Raw genomic sequence first — 20,902 nt, forward strand, 5'->3', positions numbered from 1 at the left:
TCCAAGGACCATTCAGAAATTGTCTCCGACACCATTAACAGCTTCATCAGCTCTGAAGAACACCCATCCACTGAGGCAAAACATAGTTTCCGTACCCCACACTTCTCATTCCTACCTCGTACCCATGATCCACAAACCTGACTGCTCGGGTAGGCCCATTGTCTCTGCTTGCTCCCGCACCACTGAATTCATGTCCACATACTTTGACTCTATTCTATCCCCCTTGGTTCAGTCCCTTCCCACCTACATCCAAGACACTTTACGTGCTCTTGATCTCAACACTTCAGATTTTCTAGCCCCGACTGCCTCATTTTCACCATGGATGTCCAGTCCCTAAAAACTTCTATCCCCCATCAAGAAGGCCTTGAAACTCCCTGATTCTTCCTCCACAAAAGACCCAACCCCTCTACCACCACCCTCTTTTGTCTGGCAGAAATGGTCCTCATTCTCAACAATTTCTCCTTCATTTCCACCTACCTTCCCCAAATTCGAGGGATAGCCATTGGCCCCAGCAATGCCTGCATTTTCACTGGCTACAAGGAACAGTCTATGTTCCAAACCTTCCTTAGTAATGCTCCCCAACCCTTCCTGCACAAAATTGACAAATACATTGGTGATGCTTCATGAACACTTTACCTCCAACTTTCACCCTGCCCTTAAATTCACGGTCTATTTCTGATTCCTCTCTCCCCGTTCTCAATCTCTGTCTCCATCTCTGTAGACAAACTACCTACCAACATTTTTTATAAACCTACCGATTCCCACAGCTATCTTGACTATATCTCTTCCTACCATCTCCTGTAAAAATGCTTTTCTCAGTTCTTTTGTCTCCACAGCATGTTTCCAGAATGAGGCTTTCATTTCTGGACATCAGAGACGTCCTCTTTCTTCAAAGAATGGGGTATTCCTTCCTTTACCATTGATGCTGCCCTCGCCTGTATCTTCTCCATTTCCTGGACACCTGTGCTCAACTAGTCTTCCTGCCACTTTAACAGGGACAGAGAAACTCTTGTCCTCACCTCCCCATCAGCCTCCACATGCAACACATAACTCTCTGCAACTTCTGCCATCTTCAATGCCATTCTAACACATCTTTACCACTTCTCCCACACCCCCACCCACTCTAAGCTCCCAGTGTGATTCCCTTTTCCATTCGACCGTCAGAGAGTCAGAGAATCAGAGAATGAGCAGCATCAAGTTCCTGGGTGTCAAGATCTCTGAGGATCCAATCTGGTCCGAACATATTGATGTAGTTATAAAGAAGGCAAGACAACGGTTATACTTTATCAGGAGTTTGAAGCTATTTGGCATGTCAGCAAATACACTAAACTTCTATAGTTGTACCATGGAGAGCATTCTGACAGGCTGCATCACTGTCTGGTACGGAGGGGCTACTGCACAGGACCGAAAGAGACTGCAGAAGGTTGTAAATCCAGTCATCTCCATCTTGGACACTAGCTTACAAAGTACCCAGGACATCTTCAGGGAGCAGTGTCTCAGAAAGGCAGTGTCCATTATTAAAGACCTCTAGCACCCAGGGCATGCCCTTTTCTCACTGTTACCATCAGGTAGGAGATACAGAATCCTGAAGGCACACACTCAGCGATTTAGGAACAGCTTCTTCCCCTCTGCCATCTGATTCCTAAATGGATTTTGAAGCTTTGGACACTACCTCACTTTTAATATACAGTATTTCTGTTTTTGCACATTTTTTAATAATCTATTCAATACTCGTAATTGATTTAGGGTTAGGGTTATTATTATGTTGTATTTTATTTATTATTATTTTTTTCTCTCTCTCTGCTAGATTATGTATTGCACTGAACTGCTATTGCTAAGTTAACAAGTTTCACGTCACATGCTGGTGATAATAAACCTGATTCTGATTCTCTTCAGGCGCATATCCTTAAAAGCAACAGGAATGTTACACATGTCTGTTTACCTCCTCCCTTAGCTCCATTCAGGGCCCCAAACAGCACCTGTGAGTCTCTTGTATCTGGTGCTCCTGATGCAACCTCTCCTACATGAGTGAGAACTGATTTTAATTGGGGACCTCTTTGTCAAACACCTCCGCTCCATCCACCAAAAAACAAAACTTTCGGCTGGCCAATCATTTTAATTGCTATCCTCATTCCTATTCTGACATTTCGGTCCACGGCCTCCTCTTTAGCCACAATGAGGCCATTCTCAAGGTAGAGAAGCAACAACTCATATTCCGCCTAAGTGGGCCTCCAGCCTGATGGCATGAACTTCTTTTACTCCTCTCGATAATTTTTCCCCTCTTCCTTCCCTCTTGTATTCCTTCTTGTATTCCCTACTCTAGTCTCTTACCTCAACTCTTCATCTGCCCATCCCCTCCCCCAGTGTCCCTCCTTCTTTCCTTTCTCCCATGATCCACTCTCCTCACCTATCAGATTCTTTCTTCTCCAGACCTTTCACTTTCTCACTTTCCCACCTGGCTTCACCTATCACCTACTCGGTTGTCCTTCTTCCTCCCCCCCGCCCCCACCTTTTTACTCTAATGCCTTTCCTCTTCCCTTCTGCCGAAAGGTCCTGCTGAAGAGTCTCAGCCCAAAACATCAACTGTACTCTGCTGAGTTCCTTCAGCATTTTGTGTGTGGTGCTTGGATTTCCAGTATCTGTAGATTTTCTCTTGTTTGTGATATTGGCTGTAAGGCCATAAGACACAGGAGCAGAATTAAGCCATTCAGCCCATCGAGTCTGCTCCACCATTCCATCATGGCTGATCCCAGATCCCACTCAACCCCATGCACCATCCTCACCATTTTCTTTGCCCTCCCCCAGCATTCTTCTAAATTCCAGTGAGTACAGGACCGAATCTGCCAAATGCTCCTCATAGGTTAACCCCTCCTTTCCCAGAATCGTCCTTGTGAACCTCTTGTGGACTCTCTCCAATGACAACACATCTTTTCTGAGATATGGGGCTCAAAACTGTTGACAAGTGCGGCCTGACTAGTGTCTTAGAAAAGGCTCAGCATTATCTCCTTGCTTTTATATTCTATTCCCCTTGAAATAAATGTCAACAATGCATTTGCCTTCTTTACCACAGACTCAACCTGTAAATTAACCTTCTGGGAGTCTTGACCTCTGCACCTCTGATATTTGAGCCTTCTCCCCATTTAGGTAATAGGGCTCTCAACAGTAGCTGAGATGTGGACCACAGATTACAACAGGAAATAGAAAAGATGTGTTGAAAGGGCAATGTTATGACAGTCATGGGAGATTTTAACATGCAGGTTGATTGGGAAAATCAGGTTGGTAATAGATCTCAAGAGAGTAAGTTTGTTGAATGCCTATGAGATGGCTTTTTAGAGCTTCTTGTTGTTCAGCCTACTAGGGGATCAGCTATAGAGGATTGGGTATTTAGGAAGCTTAAGGTAAAGAGTGTTAGGTAATGAACTGGAGGAGATTAGGAGCTGGTGATAATATGATTGAATTCAACTTGAAATCTGATAGGGAGAAAGTTAAGTCTGACGTAGCAGTATTTCAGTGGAGTAAAGGAAATTACAGTGGTGTGGGAGAGTAGTTGGCCAAAGTAAATTGGAAGGAGATGCTGGCAGGGATAACAGCAGAGCAGCAATGGCGTGAGTTTCTGGGGAAAATCAGGAAGCTGCAGGACAGATGTATATCAAAAATGAAGAAATACTCAAATGGCAAAATCCGTGGCTGACAAAGGAAGTCAAAGCTAATGTAAAAACAAAAGAGATGACATACAACAAAGCAAAAAGTAGCGGGAAGATAGAGGATTGGGAAGCTTTTAAAAACTTAGAGAGCAACTAAAAGAATCATTAGAAGGGAAAAGATGGAATATGAAAGAAAGCTAGCAAACAATATCAAAATGGACAGTAAATGCTTTTTCTAGTATATAAAAAATAGAGGTGAGAGTGAATATAGGATCTGTAGAAAATGAGGCCAGAGATATAACGGGGGACAGGGAGATAAATGGCAGTTGAACTGAATGAGTATTTTGCATCAGTCTTCACCGTGGAAGACACTAGCAGTATGCCGGATGTTGTAGTGTGTGAAGGAAGAGAAGTGAGTGCAGTTACTATTACAAAGGACAAGCTGCTCAAAAAGCTGAAAGACCTATGGGTACATAAGTCATCCAGACCAGATGAACTGCACCCTAATGTTCTGAAGATTATTAAAGCATTAGCAATGATCTTTCAAAAATCATTGGACTCTGGCATGGTGCCAGAGGACTGGAAAATTGCAAATGTCACTCCTCTCTGTAAGAAAGGAGGAAGGCAACATAAGGGAAATTGGCCTGACCTCAGTGGTTGGGAAGACGCTGGAGTCAACTGTTAAAGATGAGGTTATGGAGTACTTAGTAACACAGGATGCAGAGGATGTTGTATATTTAGACTTTCAGAAGGCCTTTGACAAGGTGCCACACATGAGGCTGCTTACCAAGTTAAGAGCCCATAGTATTACAGGAAAGTTACTAACATGGTTAGAGCATTGGCTGATTGGTGGAAGGCAACAAGTAGGAATAAAAGGATCCTCGTCTGGTTGGCTGCCAGTGACTAGTCATGTTCCACAGGGATCGGGTCGGTGTTGCAACGTTTCTTTCTATGCTGTATATCAATGATTTTGATGATGGAATGGATGGCTTTGTTGCAAAGTTTGTGGATGATACAAAGACTGGTGGAGGGGCAGGTAGTGTTGAGGAAACAGGTATGATGCAGAAAGTCTTAGATAAGGAGAATGGGCAAGAAAGTGGGAAATGAAATACAATGTTAGAAAATGCGTGGTCATGCACTTTGGTAGTAGAAATAAATGTGCAGACTATTTTCTAAACAGGGATAAGATGCAACAATCTGTGAAGCAAAGGGACTTTGGAGTCCTTGTGAAGAACACTCTAAAGGTTAACTTGCAAGTTGAGTCAGTGGTGAGGAAAGCAAATGCAATTTTAGCATTCATTGCAAGAGTTTTGAATATAAGAACAGGGATGTGATGCTGAGGCTTTATAAGGCACTGTTGAGACCTCACCATGAGTATCGTGAACAGTTTCGGGCTCCTCGTCTAAGAAAAGGTGTGCTGACATTGGAGAGGGTCCAGAGGCGGTTCACAAGGATGATTCCAGGAAAGAAAGGGTTATCATACGTGGAACTTTTAATGGCTCCGGGCCTGTACTCACTGGAATTGAAAAGTATGAGGGCGGGGGCAGGGGAGGTAATCTCACTGAAAGTTGCAAGGGCTAGACAGAGTATATGTGGAAAGCATGTTTCCCATGGTGGGTGAGTCTGGGACAAGAGCCTCAGGATAGAGGTGCATTCATTTAAAACAGAGATGCGGAGAAATTTCTTTAGCAGACAGTCGTGAGTTTGTTACCACGGGCAGCTGTGGTAGGTGCATTTAAGGCAGAGCTTGATAGGCTCTTAAATAGACATGGCAACAATGTTTACAGTGAGAAGTCCGGGGGATGGGGTTGAGGACGAGAACAAAGGATCAGCCATGAGTGAACGGCGGGGCAGACTCGAAGGGCCAAATAGCCTAATTCTACTCCTATGTCTTACGGTCTTATAGTCTGCAGTATTGTTCTTTTTACCAAAATGCATTATCGTACATTTCCCAGCACTGTATGCCATCTGCCACTTTTTGCCCATTCTTCCAATTTGTCTAAACCCTGCTGTAATCACATTGCTTCCTCAGCACAACCTACCCCACCACCTATCTTTGTAACATGTACATACTTTGCCACAAAGTCATCAATTCCATTATCTAAATCATTGATATACAATGTGAAAAGTAGTGGTCCCAATACTGACCCCCTAAGGAACACCACTAGTCATCGGCAGCCAACCAGAAAAGGCCAGTTTTATTCCCACTCGCTGCCTGCTGTCAGCCATTCCACTAGCAATGCCACTGTCTTCCCTGTAACGCCACAGAATTTTATCTTGTTCAGCAGCTTCATGTGTGGGACCTTACAAGATGCCTTCTGATAATGCAAGTAAATGACATCTACTGGCACCCCTTTGTCCACCCCGCTTGTTACTTCCATGAAGAACTCTAACAGATTTGTCAGGCTAGATTTCCCTTAACAGAAACCACACTGACTTTGACTAACATACACAAACTGCTGGAGGCAGCATCTATGGATAAAGGTACAGTCGACATTTCGGGCTGAAACCCTTTGGCAGGACTGGAGAAAAAAAAAAGCTGAGGAGTAGATTTGAAAGGTGGGAAGAGGGGAGGGAGAAACACCAGGCGATAGGTGAAACTTGGAGGGGGAGGGATGAAGTAAAGAGCTAGGAAGTTGATTGGTGAAAGAGACAGAAGGCCATGGAAGAAAGAAGACTTGGAAGGCCATGGAAGAAAGGAGCACCGGAGGGGAGGCAATGGGCGGGCTAGGAGATAACATGAGAAAGGGACAAGGAGATGGGAAATGGTGAAAGGGAGGGGAGATGGGTGGAGACATTACTGGAAGTCTGAGAAATCGATGTTCACGCCATGCAGGTTGGAGGCTACCCAAACGGAATACAAGATGTTGTTCCTGAAACCTAAGTGTGGCCTTATCCCAACAGTGGAGGAGGCCATGGATGGATATATCAGAATGGGAATGGTAAGTGGAATTAAAATGGGTGGCCACTGGGAGATCCTGCTTGTTCTGGTGGACGGAGCGTAGATGCTTGGTGAAGCGGTCTCCCAATCTACATCGGGTCTCACCGATATACTAGAGGCCACACCGGGAGCACCGAACACAGTATATGACCACAAAAGACTCACAGGTGAAGTGTCGTCTCACCTGGAAGGACTGTTTAGGGCCCTGAATGGTAGTGAGGGAGGAGGGGTAGGGGCAAGAGAATCACTTGCACCTGGCACTCAAATTTACCTGGTCCATTTCTGACACGTCCCTTCCCATTCTCGATCTCACTGTCTCTATCTCTGGAGACAGCTTATCCACCAATGTCCATTATAAACCAACAGACTCTTACAGCTACTTGGACTACACCTCATCTCACCCTTCTACTTGTAAAAACACCTTCTCTAAATTCCTAAGTCTTCGCCGCATCTGCTCTCAGAATGAGGCTTTTCATTTTAGAACAAAGGAGATGCTCTCCTTTTTCAGAGAAAGGGGCTTCCCTTCCTCCACCATCAATGCTGCCCTCATCCATATCCCTTCCACTTCATGTACGTCTGCTCTTACCCCATCTTCCCACCACGTGACCAGGGACAGAGTTCCTCTTGTCCTCACCTACCACCCCACCAGCCTCCTTGTCCAACACATAATTCTCCGAAACTTCCGCCACCGCGAACTGGATCCCACCACCAAACACGTCTTTCCCTCCCTCCCACTTACTGCTTTCCAGAGCGATCGCTCTCTACGCAACTACCTTGTCCATTCGTTCCTCCCCACTGATCTCCCTCCTGGTACTTATCCTTGCAAGCAGAACAAGTGCTACACTTACCCCTACACCTCCTCCCTCACTACCATTCAGGGTCCCAAACAGTCCTTCCAGGTGAGGCGAAGCTTCACCTGTGAGTCTGCTGGGGTCATATACTGTGTTCGGTGGCCTCTTGTATATCAGTGAGACTCAATGTAGACTGGGAGACCACTTCACTGACCACCTACTATACAGCCAGAATAAGCAGGATCTTCCAGTGGCCAAGCATTTTAATTCCACTTGCCATTCCCATTCCAACATGTCCACCCACGGCCTCCTTCACTGATAAGGCCACACTCAGGTTGCAGGAACAACATCTTATATTCCGTTTGGGTAGCCTCAATCTGATGGCATGAACTCAAACTTCCAGTAATGCCTCCACCCCTCCCTTCACTATTTCTCATCGTCTTGTCCCTCTCTCATGTTATCTCTCTGTCTGCCCATCACCTCCCTTATCCCCCACCCTTTCATCTTTCTTCCATGGGCTTCTGTCTCTTTCACCAATCAACTTCCTAGCTCTTTGCTTCACCTCTCCCACTCTGTTTCACCTATCGCCTAGTGTTTCTCTCTCCCTTCCCTCACCTTTCAAATCTACTCCTCAGCTATTCTTCTCCAGTCTTGCCAAAGGGTTTCGGCCCAAAACGCTGACTATACTTTTTTTCATAGTTGCTGCCTGGGTTGCTGAGTTCCTCCAGCAATTTGTGTGTGTTGCTTGGATTTCCAGCACCTGCAGACTCTTCCTTGTTTCTGACTTCGACTAATTTATTATTAGTCTCCAAGTACCTCAAAACCTCATCCTTAATAGACTCCAACACTTTCCCAATCACTGACGTTAGGCTAACTGACTTATAGTTTCCTTTCTTTTGCCATCCTCTCTTCTTAAATAGTGGAGTGACATTTGCAATCTTCCAGTCCTCCAGGACCATGCCAGATCAAATAATTCTTGAAAGATCATGACTAATGTATCCATTATCTCTTGAACCTCTCTGAGGACTCTGGGATGTCATCCATCTGGCCCAGGTGACTTCTCCACCTGAAGACCTTTGAGTTTGCCAAGCACTTTTCCCTTTGTAATAGCAATGGAACTCACTCCTGCACCGACACTCACAGACCTCTGGCACACTGCTAGAGTCTTCCACAGGAAGACAGATGCAAAGTACCCATTCAATTCAGCCACCATTTCTGTGTCCCCCATTACTACCTCACCAGCATCATTTCCCAGTGGTCCGATATTAACTCTCACCTCCATTTCACTCTTTATAAAACTGAAAAAACTTTTGGTATTCTGCTTTATATTTTTGGCTAGTCCACCCTCATATTTCATCTTTTCCCTTTCCATCGCTTTTTTAGTTGCCTTTTGCTGGATTTTAAAAGCTCTTAACTTCCCACTCACTTTTGCTACCTTATATGCCCTTTCCGTGGCTATTACACAGTCCTTACCTTCCTTTGTCAACCACGGTTGCCTACCCCTGCCATTTGAGAACTACTTCCTCTGTGGGACATATCTATCCTGTGCCTTGTGAACTATTCCCAGAAACTTCTTCCATCTCTGCTCTGACGTCATCCTTGCCAGTATCCTCTTCCAATTCACCTGGGCAAGCTCCTCTCTCATGCCTCGGTAATTCTTTTTATTCCATTGTGATACTGATGCATGTGAGTATGCTTCTCCATCTCAAATTGCAGTATGAATTCAATGATATTATGATCACTGCCTCCTGAGGGTTCCTTTATGTTGAGCTCCTGAATAAGATCTGGTTTATTACACAACACCCAATTTGAGAAAGGCTTTCCCCAAGTCGGCTGAAGCACAAGCTGCTTTGAAAAGCCATCTCGTAGGCATTCAACAAATTCCCTCTCTGGCGATCTGACACCAACCTGATTTTACCAATCCCCTTGCATACTGAAGTCCCCCATTACAATTATGTCAGTACTCATATTAAATGCCTTTTCCAGCTCCCTTTGCAATCTCAACCCCACATCTTGGCTACTGTTTGGAGGCCTATATATGATTCCCATCATGTTTTTTGCACCTTTGTAATTCCTTAACTCCACCCACGAAGATTCAACATTCTCTGACCCTATGTCTCTGTTTCTAAAGATGTAATACCATCTCTTACCAACAGAGCCACACCACCTACGCCTCCCTGTCTGCCCCCTTGATACAAAGTATATCCTTTGATGTTAAGCTCCCACCTACAGCTTTCTTTTGGCCCATTCAGTCTGCTCCACCATTTCATTATGGCTGATCCAATTTTCCTGTCAGCCCTAATCTCCTGCCTTCTCACCGTATTCCTTCATACCTTGACCAATCAAGAATCTATCAACATCTGCCTTAAAGACCATAAGACAAAGGAGCAGAAGTCGGACATTCAGCCCATCGAGTCTGCTCTGCCATTTTATCATGAGCTGATCCATTCTCCCAATTAGTCCCACTCCCCCGCCTTCTCACCATCACCTTTGATGCCCTAATACACCCAATGACTTGGCCTCCACTGCTGCCCGTGGCAACAAATTCCATAGATTCACCACCCTCTGACTAAAAAAATTTCTTCGCATTTCTGTTCTGAATGGGCACCCTTCAATCCTTAAGTCATGCCCTCTCGTACTAGACTCCCCCACCATGGGAAACAACTTTGCCACATCCACTCTGTCCATGCCTTTCAACATTCGAAATGTTTCTATAAGGTCTCCCCTCATTCTTCTAAGCTCCAAGGAATACAGTCCAAGAGCAGACGAACGTCCTGATATGTTAACCCTCTCATTCACAGAATCATTCTAGTGAATCTTCTCTGTACCCTCTCCAACGTCAGCACATCCTTTCTTAAATAAGGAGACCAAAACTGCCCACAGTACTCCAAGTGAGGTCTCACCAGCGCCTTATAGAGCCTCAACATCACATCCCTGCTCCTATACTCTATTCCTCTAGAAATGAATGCCAACATTGCATTCGCCTTCTTCACTACCGACTCAACCTGGAGGTTAACCTTAAGGGTATCCTGTACGAGGACTCCCAAGTCCCGTTGCATCTCAGAACTTTGAATTCTTTCCCCATTTAAATAATAGTCTGCCCGTTTATTTCTACTGCCAAAGTGCATAACCATACACGTTCCAACATTGTATTTCATTTGCCACTTCTTTGCCCATTCTTCTAACCTATCCAAGTCTCTCTGTAGACTCTCCGTTTCCTCAGCACTACCGGCCCCTCCACCTATCTTCGTATCGTCAGCAAACTTAGCCACAAAGCCATCACAATATACACAAATACTTGGCTTTACAGCTACCTGTGACAAAGAATTCCACAGATTTGCCATTCTCTGGCTGAAGAAATTCCTTCTCATCTTTCTAAATTGACGTCTCTCTGTTCTGAGGCTGTATCCTCTGGTCTTAGACTGTGCACTTGTAATGCTAAGATCAATAAAGTTATCTTTGACCCATACTGGTTCTTATGTATCTATCATAAGAAACATCCTCACCACATCTACTACATCAAGGCCTTTCACCATTTGATAGGTTTAATGAGGTCACCCCTCATTCTTATTAATACTAGTGAATACAGGCCCAGAGACATCAAAAGCTACTGAATCGGGGATCTGTAAATCTCCTTTGAACCCTCTCCAGTTTCAGCACGTCATTTCTAACAGAAGAGGTTCAAACCTGCGCACAATACTGCAATTGAGGCCTTACCAGTGCTTTATAAAGGTTCAACATTACAACCTTGCTTTTATATTCTGGTCCTCTTGAAATGAATGCTAAAAATGCATTTGCCTTCCTTACACAGACTTAACCTGCAAATCAACTTTAGGGAATCTTGCCTCAGGACTTCCAAGCCCTTGCAGCTCAATTTTTTGTATTTTCTCTCCATTTAGAAAATAGAGTACACTTTCATTTCTTCTAGCAAATGCATAACCATACAATTCCCTGCGCTAAATTCCATCTGCCATTTCTTTGGCCATTCTCCTAATCTAAGACCTCCTGTAGCCTCTCTACTTCCTCAAAACTACCTGCTCCTCCACCTATCTTCATATCATGAGACTTTTTTTTTACCGTGCCCATGGTCTGCTCTTTATCAAATTACAGTATTGCTTTGCACTGTTGTAACTATATGTTATAATTATGTGGGCTTTGTCAGTTTTAGTCTTGGTTTCTCCTGCGTTTCTGTGATATATTTCTGGAGGAACATTGTATCATTTTTTAATGCATGCATTTCCAAATGACAATAAACGAGGACTGAGTGTCCTCATAATCTAATCTAATCTTCAAATTTTGCAACAAAGCCATCAATTCCATCATCCAAATCATTGACATTTAATGCAAAAAGAATCGGTACCAGTATAGACCAGTGTGGAACACCACTAGTCACCAGCAGCCAGTCAGAAAAGGCTCCCTTTATTCCCACTCTTTGCCTCCTGCCAATCAGCCACTGCTTTATCCACCCTAGAATCTTTCCTGTAATACCACGGGCTTGTTTGTCTTGATGAATAAAGACTTTCATGCCCACCATACTTCTCCAGTAACTTAGGTACAGTCACAATTATTACTTCTTCTGAAGAGCGGACAAATGAATTAAGCTGGTGTTGATTGATAAGTTTGAGGGAATAAAGTAGCAGGGTTAGAGGGGAACAGGGAAAGGGAGGGATTGGACTGATGGGATTGCTCTTCTTAGAACCAGTATGGGTCAAAGATAAAAATTAGCTTTATTTGTTACACATACATCTAAACATCAATATATACAGTGAAATGCATCATTTCCGTCAACCACCAACACAGTCCATGGCTGTGCCAGGAGGCAGCCTTCAAGTGTCACCATGTTTCTGGTGCCAACACAGCATACCCAAAACTCACTAACTATACATCTTCGGAATGCAGGGGGAAACCCATGCGGTTACGGGGAGAATATACAAATTCCTTACAGAAAACAGCAGGAATAAAACTCCTATCTGTGAAACCTTGCGCTGTAAAGCATTGTGCTAACTGCTATGTTACCATGCTGTCTAAAGAAAAGTTATGCTCAGGCCACGAAAAGTCTCCCCGAGAGCCTCTCTGCATACTCAAAGGTATGGCAAGGTAAACCGCAAACAATCATTGTTCTCAATACCTACATATCTGCAACCTCTCAATGTTCTCCATTGCCACGTGTGTTGAAGAGCCAGTAACTGTCCGAATATCCTGCACCAGCTTGGAGTTAGATTCAGCTGTGGTCACGTTGTCCCAGATCACTACCACATTGTCTCCTGGTTTGATATCAAACAGATCCATTGCAAACCTGCTTTGGAACAGATGGGAAACATTAGAATGCTGTCTGGGAGTAGAATTTACAAGATTATTCACCACAGGAGGTAGAATACTGAAGGTAGCATAAAGATTGTGCTGATTGGGAGAAAAGAGCTGGGTTCAGGGAAAGGTGGGAGGAAGCTGTAGAGGTGGCAAGGTGGAGGGAAGGTAGAACACAGATGGTTGGGGCGAGATGGAGAAATATTCTCTGCAATAAGAATAGCTCCAGTCAGATACACACAGCTAAACTTCACCCTCAGCAATGTTGTAAACCCCTTCTGTACCTCCTTTTAAGTCTCAACATCTTCAATGTCCCAAATAGAACATAATACTATTATGGCAGTCGTCAATACCAGTTTTATATGGAAGTGGGATCAGCCTTGCAGCGATTTCCTTACTTTCATTTCCGATTTCACAATCATCCAAACACACTGTATATAGTCTCCAACAGTCCATGATGTCGTGTATCAAGCTCTGCTTTTGCACTTTCAAGTATCTCATTCCTCTGACCAAAATCATTTTGGTATCTTTGTACATTTGTCGTAGTTGACAAGCTAAAACAGGACATATGAAGGCAAGTTATCCAATAATATAAAAGGGGATACCAAAAGACTTCTCATTTATATAGAGTAAACGAGAAGCAAGAGTGGATATTGGATCACTGAAGACCAAAGGGGGACAAAGAAATGGGCAATGAACATAATAAGTAATTTGTGCCAGTCTTTATTGTGGAAGACATTAGAAGTATTCAAGAAATTTGAGTGTCAGGAGGCAGCAGTGAGTGTTGCTATTACTAAGGAGAAGGTGCTTGGCAAGCTGAAAGGCCCAAGTCACCTGGGACAGATGGACTACACCCCAGGGTTCTGAAAAAGGTAACGGGAGAGCTTATGCTAGCATTAGTAGTGATATTTCAAGAGTCACCAGATTCTGGAATAGTTCTGGAGGACTGGAAAATTGCAAGTCTCATGCCATTCTTTAAGAGAGAGACAAACCATCATAAGTAAAGCCCTCTCCACTATTGAGAACAGCTACACAGAGTGCTGTCTCGGGAAAGCAGAATCCATCAACAGGGACCCCCAACACCCAGGACATGCTCTTTTCTCACTGCTGCCATCAAGAAGGTAAAGGAGCCTCAGCACCCACACCTCCAGGTTCAGGAATAGTTGTTTCCAGTCCACCATCAGGCACCTGAACAAGAGATGATAACTTGACTCACCCCAACACTGAAATGCTTTTGCATTTGCAGGTTGTTGTCTTTTGCACACTGGAAGTCCACCTTGTGTGCGGTTTTCACTTACTCTATTGTGTTCCTTTAAATTTATTGTGAATTCCCGAAAGTAAATGAATCTTATGGTGAGAAATGTGTCCTTTGACAAAGAATTTACTCTGAACGCCCATCACCGTGTGATACGACTGGCACCGAACTCTCCTCAAACACCACCCTCACCCCTGGACTCCACGTCTCCACCACTCCCAAACCCCGACCCCCACATCCAGCTACTTCTCAGCATCGTTCTCCAGAAACCATTTCACTCACTGGCAGGCTCGGCCCCGGGCCTTCTCCTCCACCGGTCGGGGACGGTCCGACGCAACTCAACCCAGGCCGTGCGCACGCGGACGGGAGTGCGGCGTTGACGTCACGAGCGGACGGGAGCGCGCGGATGACGTCAGCGAGCGGGGGGAGGCGGGACCGCGATGGCGCTGCGATGGAGGGTGGCTCAGCGGCTGCTGCACCGAGTGATCGCTGGCGGTTGGTCGGCGCCGGGACGGGCGCCGCATCGCCCTGCTGAAGGCGGGCGAGGGTTCGAGTTCGCAGGTACGACGGTGTTCAAAGGGCGGTGGGGGGTTGGAGCTCGGCGATGTGGGGGTGTGGGTCAGGTGTGTGCGGGAGGCGGTAGTGGACGGTGTGGAAGATACCTGGGTATGTTCGAGAGGTGAGTATTGGGGTGGGGGCGAGAGTGGAGCCCCTAACTGTCTGGTGGGATTGGCTGTTTGGACCTCTGGCTTGATGCCAAGCTACAGTGATGTTTGGGGAGTTTCTTTCTGTGCGGAACCTGGTCAGTACCTTATCCGAAGAGTCTGAAGAATTGACCTCTGATGTACCTGTGCTGTGCTTGATGTGAATGGTGCGTTTTCTGTGTTCCTTGTTGACTGGAGAGGATTGATGACCTTTCTCTCTCCTGCCAGCTGGATTATGTTTCCAGAACAGACTACACAGGGGTCTTCTGCATACATCAGTACAATTAAGAATGGTTAGTGGGGAACACTCCCACAACACCCAGACAGACAGTGAGCATCAAGACTTCCACTCCAGGTAAGCTGAACTGCTGCAGTTCCACACAGTAAAGTCATGTTATTTGCTATAGCAGGAATCTAGGTTCTGGGGTTTTAACAGCTGCATCTTGTGAAGGAGGCCAGGGAAAAGTTAGTAAGTTTTTTTTTGTCAAGTGTGGATTGTAAAATTTCTGTCAGAAAACAATGGTTAATTGGAGTTGATTGTTCAGGCATTTGTGATTTGTGAAACGGTCTATAAAGAGTGGTGCAAGTTACTGCTGCCAAAAATGAATGTTCACATAGACGATTCGTTGTCAGGAAAATGTAGAAAGTTCAGGAAATATAACTGACTGCATTGTTCTTTCAAAAAACTGAAACCTCAGAATATAAACAAGAGAAAATCTGCAGATGCTGGAAATCCGAGCAAAACACACAAAATGCTGGAGGAACTCAGCAGGCCAGGCAGCATCTATAGGCCTGCCAAAGGGTTTCAGCCCGAAACGTTGGCAGTACTTTTTTCCATAGATGCTAACTCTTCCTGAGCTGTCGATTGCTGAACTATTCATTCAGATCTGTATGGAAATATGAAGAAAAACAGATTGTCTTTTGTTACAGCAGATAATTGAATGGGAGTCTTTAAATTATGTTAACCTAGAAAAAGTATGCATCTGCTGACTGTTTACAGAGTTAAAAGAACCATAACCATTGAAGTATGCTTACTTATAGCTCCAGAGACATAGATTCAATCCTGACCTTGTGCTTTCTCTGTATCAAGTGTGCATGCTATTATGACCTTGAAGATTTGTCCCTCGGTATTTGCAAAGTTGTACTAATAGGTTGATCAGCAGCTTTGAATTGCCCGCAGTATGTAAGTGAGTGTAAATTCTGGGGAAGTTGATTGGGGTGCATTTGGATATTTTATGATCGCCATGGACAGTGAACTGAAGAGCTTTTTTCCATGTGGGATCTCTACAAACGTAACAGAAAAGTTATGAAACTGTGTAATTACTAGGTTGAATGACTGTGTCAACATTTTAAGTATTGTTTATATACCTGATACAGTTGATTGAAGGAATGGCTGACAGTGAAACTGGGAGCATCAGATGACTAATCTCAGAGAGTAAACCCAGTCTGGTCATGCTTGGGTGTTTGGGCTGTTTGGGTACTATGGTTTTAATATCCTACTGATTTCCTCGGCTATTTTGACTATACCTCTTCCCACCCTGTCTCCCGTAAAAGTGCTATTCCCTTTTCTCAGTTCCTTTGTTTCTACTGCACCTGTTCCCAGGATGAGGCCCTCCTTTCCAGGACGTCAGAGATGTCCCCCTCCAAAGAACGGAGTTTCCCTTCCTCCACCATCGATGCTGCCTCATTCGCTTCTCCTCCATTTCTCCAATATCTGCGCTCACCTCATCTTCCTGGCCCCTTAATAGTGATAGAGGCCCTTTCGTCCTTACCTACACCCTATGAGCCTTTACATCCAACACATTTTCCACAACTTCCACCATCTGCAAAGAGATCCTATTACCAAACACGTATTTTCTCTCCCTCTCTCTGCTTTCTGCAAGGATCAGTCCCTCTGTGATTCCTTTGTCCATTTGTCTCTCGCCACAAATCTTTCTGCCAGCACTTATCCCTGCAAGTGGCCAAAGTGCTGTATCTGCCCATTCACCTCCTTCCTCACCACCATTCAGTGCGGCAAGACTACCTATGATTCTCCTGGGGCCATCCATTAAGTCCAGTGCTCCCAATGTTGCCTCCTCTGCATTGGTGAGACCCGTCATGAGTTAGGGGACTAATTTGTCAAGTACCGCTGCTCCATCCGCCAAAAATGGAGCTTCCTAATGGCCAAACTTTTAAAATCCCATTCCCATTCTTGTTCCTGTTCGGACATGTCGACCCGTGGCCTCCTGTTGTGGCATGATGAGGACACCCTCAGGGTGGAGGAGCAACACCTTATATTCCGTCTGGGTAGTCTGCACCCTGAGGAATGAAAACAGAGTTCTCCTTTTGTTTTAAAAAAAAATTCCCTCTTCTTCTGTTTTCACTCTGGCTTCTTGCCTCTTCTCACCTGCTTGTCACCTCCTCCTGGTGCTCCTCCTCCTCCTCCTCTCCTTTCTCCTATGGTTCACTTTCCTCTCCCATCAGATTCCTTCTTCTCCAGCCCTTTGCCTTTCCTACCCACCTGGCTTAACCTATCACCTTCTAACTATCCCCCTTCTCACCGCCCCCCTTTTATTCTGAAGCAGGATTCTTGACCTGAAGCATCAACTATTTGTTCATTTCCATGGATGCTGCCTGACCTGCTGAGTTCCTCCAGCATTTTGTGTGTGTTGTTTTGGATTTCCAGTATCTGCAGATTTTCTGTGTTTTGGTTGATGGACAGAATAGGAATAAATGCCTCATTTTCAGGTTTGAAGGCTGTGAATGCTACGGAGTATATTGCCAGGGCTTTTCGTTCACAACTGAGGTCACTGGAGGAGTAAAATAGACCTTTTTTTAATGACACAAAGCTGGGTGCCAATGTGCACCATCAAGAGGATGTAGAACGGGGCAGGTAGATTGTTCAAGTGAATTGGCAAGGTCTGGCAAATATAAAATAATATGGAAAAATGGGTGATTGTCTTCTTGTTTAAATGGTAAGCAATTGCAAGGTGTTGAGGACCCAAATATCCTTAGACATGAATCATTAACTTTAATATGTAAGTACAGCAAACAATTAAAAGGGCAAACAGTACACCAAGAATGCAGGAGTGAAGATCTGATACTGCACTTGAACACAACTCTGGTGAGACTGCATCTGGAATGTGTATACGTCTAGTCTCTTGACCCAAATAGAGATATACTGGCAATGGTGGAAAAGTAGTAAAGATTCTCCAGATTGGACTGTGTCTAAACTTGGAGCTTGAAAAAAAATGAGGTGAAATCTTCAGACTGTACAAAATTCCTCTGGTACACGGCCATGCCAATGTATCTTTCCCTGGCTGGTGAGTATGGAACTAAACAAAATGCTACTAATTTTGGACAGAGATGAGAACTTTCTTCACCCAGAGGTCAGCAAATCTTTTAGAATTCTCTTCTTGAGAGGGCTGTGAATGCTGAGGTTATGTCTATAATAAGAATGGGTAGATGGATGTCTGCATGTTAAAAGATTCAAGGGATGTAGGGTAAGTGCAGGAATGTGAAACTTAGGTCAGTGATCTAATTAAATGGTGTAGAAGGCACAAGTGGTGGAACAGCCTCCTGCATTTTATGGGTGAGTTGGGGTCTCTCTGGGCTCCACTGTACTAGCCAATGTCAATATCACCTTCAGGTATCTGTTTACTGGCATCCTCACATGTAATGAGTGTCAGTGTGCTAGTTGTGGAGTGAAAACCAGTGTGATGAGAAAGTAAACAACAGGAATTCTGCAGATGCTGGAAATTCAAGCAACACATAAAAGTTGCTGGTGAACGCAGCAGGCCAGGCAGCATCTCTAGGAAGAGGTGCAGTCGACATTTCAGTCCTGACGAAGGGTCTCGGCCTGAAACGTCAACTGCACCTCTTCCTAGAGATGCTGCCTGGCCTGCTGCGTTCCCCAGCAACTTTTATGTGTGTTGTGATGAAAAAGTGTTGTGTGCCCCATTCCACTGGGCCTAGGTTTTTCTTAGTGTGGCTCCTGCCTGCACTTACTATTCAATTTCCCCTTTCACTGCACCGTCCCTTAACCCAGACTGGCTGAGTAAAAATATCCCAGGCCTGATTGCAAAGGTTCTGCAGGTAGTTGACGTTTGAGAATCATGAGTCCCACTCACAGGCCAACTTGAACAGTTTAGTAGGTATGAGAGGTATCTAACATTGAAAATGAAACATCAGAAATTGTTAACCAAAAACTGCAGAGTTAGTGGATTTGTTATTTGTAATCTACTAAAATTCCCTGTAAACTGTCAGGGTCCCAGAAGTTGGAAAACTGCAAATTCAAGGAAGGAACAGAGAACAGGAATCTGCAAAGACAAGGGAAATAGGAACCTCTGGGAACGAATAAGACTGGAGAGCTGAGTGGTGCCTTTAAGTTAGCCATTCTGGAAGGGAAGTGACAGTGAATTCAATTCATAAACCAGAAAGGTTTTATTGTGGGAAGAGAAAGAGTTACCGTTACAGGTCTGCAGTTCTTTTGATTTTCATTAGTGCGGGAATTTATAGGCTGATTATGTCATAGGGAAGTTATTAAAGACACTATAGCAGGAAAATTATGAAAGAAAAAAGCAGAGTAATTGTGGTTTTATAAAAGAGGGATTTTTCTTAAAAATTGTCTGGAAGGTGGGCCATAGGTCTCGTTTGGCTCAACTAGTCAGAGGGATCAGTGTTGAGGCCTCAGTTGTTAATGCTGTAGGCAAATTGCAGTGGGCATGAGTGGAAAAGGTGAGGTTGCACCTTTGCCTCACCTGCAAGGGCTTTTTACTTCCCTGGATGGTTGTGGGGTGTTGTCACACCTACTGTGAGGGCAGTGGAGTGGTGAAGTGGATGCGGGAGGTTTAGCAGATGGAGTTTAATGTGGGGAAATTGTGAGATTATACACTTTGTGTAAATAATTTGCTCTCTCATTCTTTCCAAAGGGAGATGATAAAGTGCTCTTGGGGTTTCTAATGCACGAAACACACAAAAAGAATTGCACAGGACATCCAGGAATTAAAAAAAAGGCCGAGGCATTGATTGCCTTTATTGCAATGGGTATGCAGTGTAGAAACAGTCAGATTTTGATTCAACTTTACAAGGTACTGGAAGGACAGCACCTGGAGTACTGAGCACAGTTTTGGTCTCCGTGTTTAAGGAGAGGTGGGTCTGCATAGGAGGTAGCACGGAGGATTACAGCGTTGGTCCCTGAGATGAAGAGGGATGTATATAGAGAGTTAGTCCAGTTTGGACCTGTACTTACTGGAACGAGATGATCATGTTGAAATATGAACACTTCTGAGGGCATTTGGCAGGGTAGATGCTGAGACGGTGAACTCCCGGGAGTGGGTGGGGCAATAATTTAAAAATGTGCCTTCCGCCCTTCCTCACGACTCTAGACTTTCTTTTGAATTAAAGAGCTGGTGGATGTGTGACCAGGGTGTCCTGTGCAGAATCCAGAAGCCTGTCAACCAACGCAGCAACGACAATATTCCGACTTGTGTGGGGCTCCTGCATTCGGGTGCGTGTGTACATCTATGAGGGTTTTCGCCAGCAGTTTGCACGTGCGTCACAGCGCAGGGTTTGTGTTTAGGAAGGGCCACAACAGCAATTTGCTGTGGCTTTTACTAACGAGTATCAGCGCAATGACAACTGGGAGTGGTAGTGCTCACTCATGTGAATTTGCTGTTAGGTTAGACATACATGGCGCAGGCATTGGGTGCATTTCTTACAGTTGGATTCCCCTTTCCACAGCGGTTATTCAGATCAGAGTGCAGAGAAGGGAGAGGGCTTCGAGTCTGAGCATCAGCTGCGGCAACTGCTCTTTTCAGCGGCACTGGAATTTGTCCCTAACTATGGCTGGTCACTGGAGGCCATTGCAGAAGGAGCCAAGGTAAAAGCTGTTCAAAGTTGTGACACTTTAAGAACAAACATCTGCATGACCACATTCTACTGATCTTGCTGGCTTCTCACTGTCTACATTTGGTTCACTCTGAGCTCTGACACCCTCACTTATAGTGCAAGATGCATTTGTGACATTATAACCATCCTCCCGCACTGTGAATGCATTTCATATGTGCCTCAGTGCTGTCTGATGAGAGTCACAATACACAGAAACAGGCCTTTTGATTATGCATAGCTATACATATCTATACTCATCCCATTCACCTTTACTTGGTCCTTAGCCGACTATACCTTAGTGATTCATGTGCTCATCTGGATACAACTAATTATACTGGAGTCTCTACCTCAATCACCTTCTCAGGCAGTGTTCCAGATTTCAGCCACTCTCTGGG

At 44.7% G+C, this 20,902-nt stretch overlaps 2 protein-coding genes across 3 annotated transcripts in view; one reads left to right on the forward strand and one right to left on the reverse strand.

Annotated features, from left to right (window-relative positions):
• The window catches only part of ciapin1 (cytokine induced apoptosis inhibitor 1), a 51,264-nt gene extending 36,950 nt beyond the window's left edge, over positions 1-14,314 (reverse strand). Inside the window, exons 1-2 of one of the 2 annotated variants that reach the window (XM_063066580.1) lie at positions 14,218-14,304; positions 12,509-12,675 (exon numbers count right to left, since the gene is read on the reverse strand). In XM_063066580.1, the coding sequence (XP_062922650.1) occupies positions 12,509-12,665 (157 nt within the window). In that variant the 5' untranslated portion in view covers positions 12,666-12,675; positions 14,218-14,304. Of the gene's footprint in view, positions 1-12,508; positions 12,676-14,217 lie in introns of both variants that reach the window. The other variant, XM_063066579.1, reaches the window with a different exon arrangement.
• A 28-nt stretch (positions 14,315-14,342) lies between these two features.
• coq9 (coenzyme Q9 homolog (S. cerevisiae)) overlaps positions 14,343-20,902 on the forward strand; it is a 32,536-nt gene continuing 25,976 nt past the window's right edge. The window contains exons 1-3 of the mRNA XM_063067358.1: positions 14,343-14,496; positions 14,868-14,994; positions 20,361-20,499. Of these exons, the coding sequence (XP_062923428.1) occupies positions 14,376-14,496; positions 14,868-14,994; positions 20,361-20,499 (387 nt within the window). The 5' untranslated portion in view covers positions 14,343-14,375. The remainder of the gene's footprint in view (positions 14,497-14,867; positions 14,995-20,360; positions 20,500-20,902) is intronic.

The sequence above is a fragment of the Mobula hypostoma genome, chromosome 14, assembly GCF_963921235.1.
Source record: "Mobula hypostoma chromosome 14, sMobHyp1.1, whole genome shotgun sequence".
Classification (NCBI taxonomy): Eukaryota; Metazoa; Chordata; class Chondrichthyes; order Myliobatiformes; family Myliobatidae; genus Mobula; species Mobula hypostoma.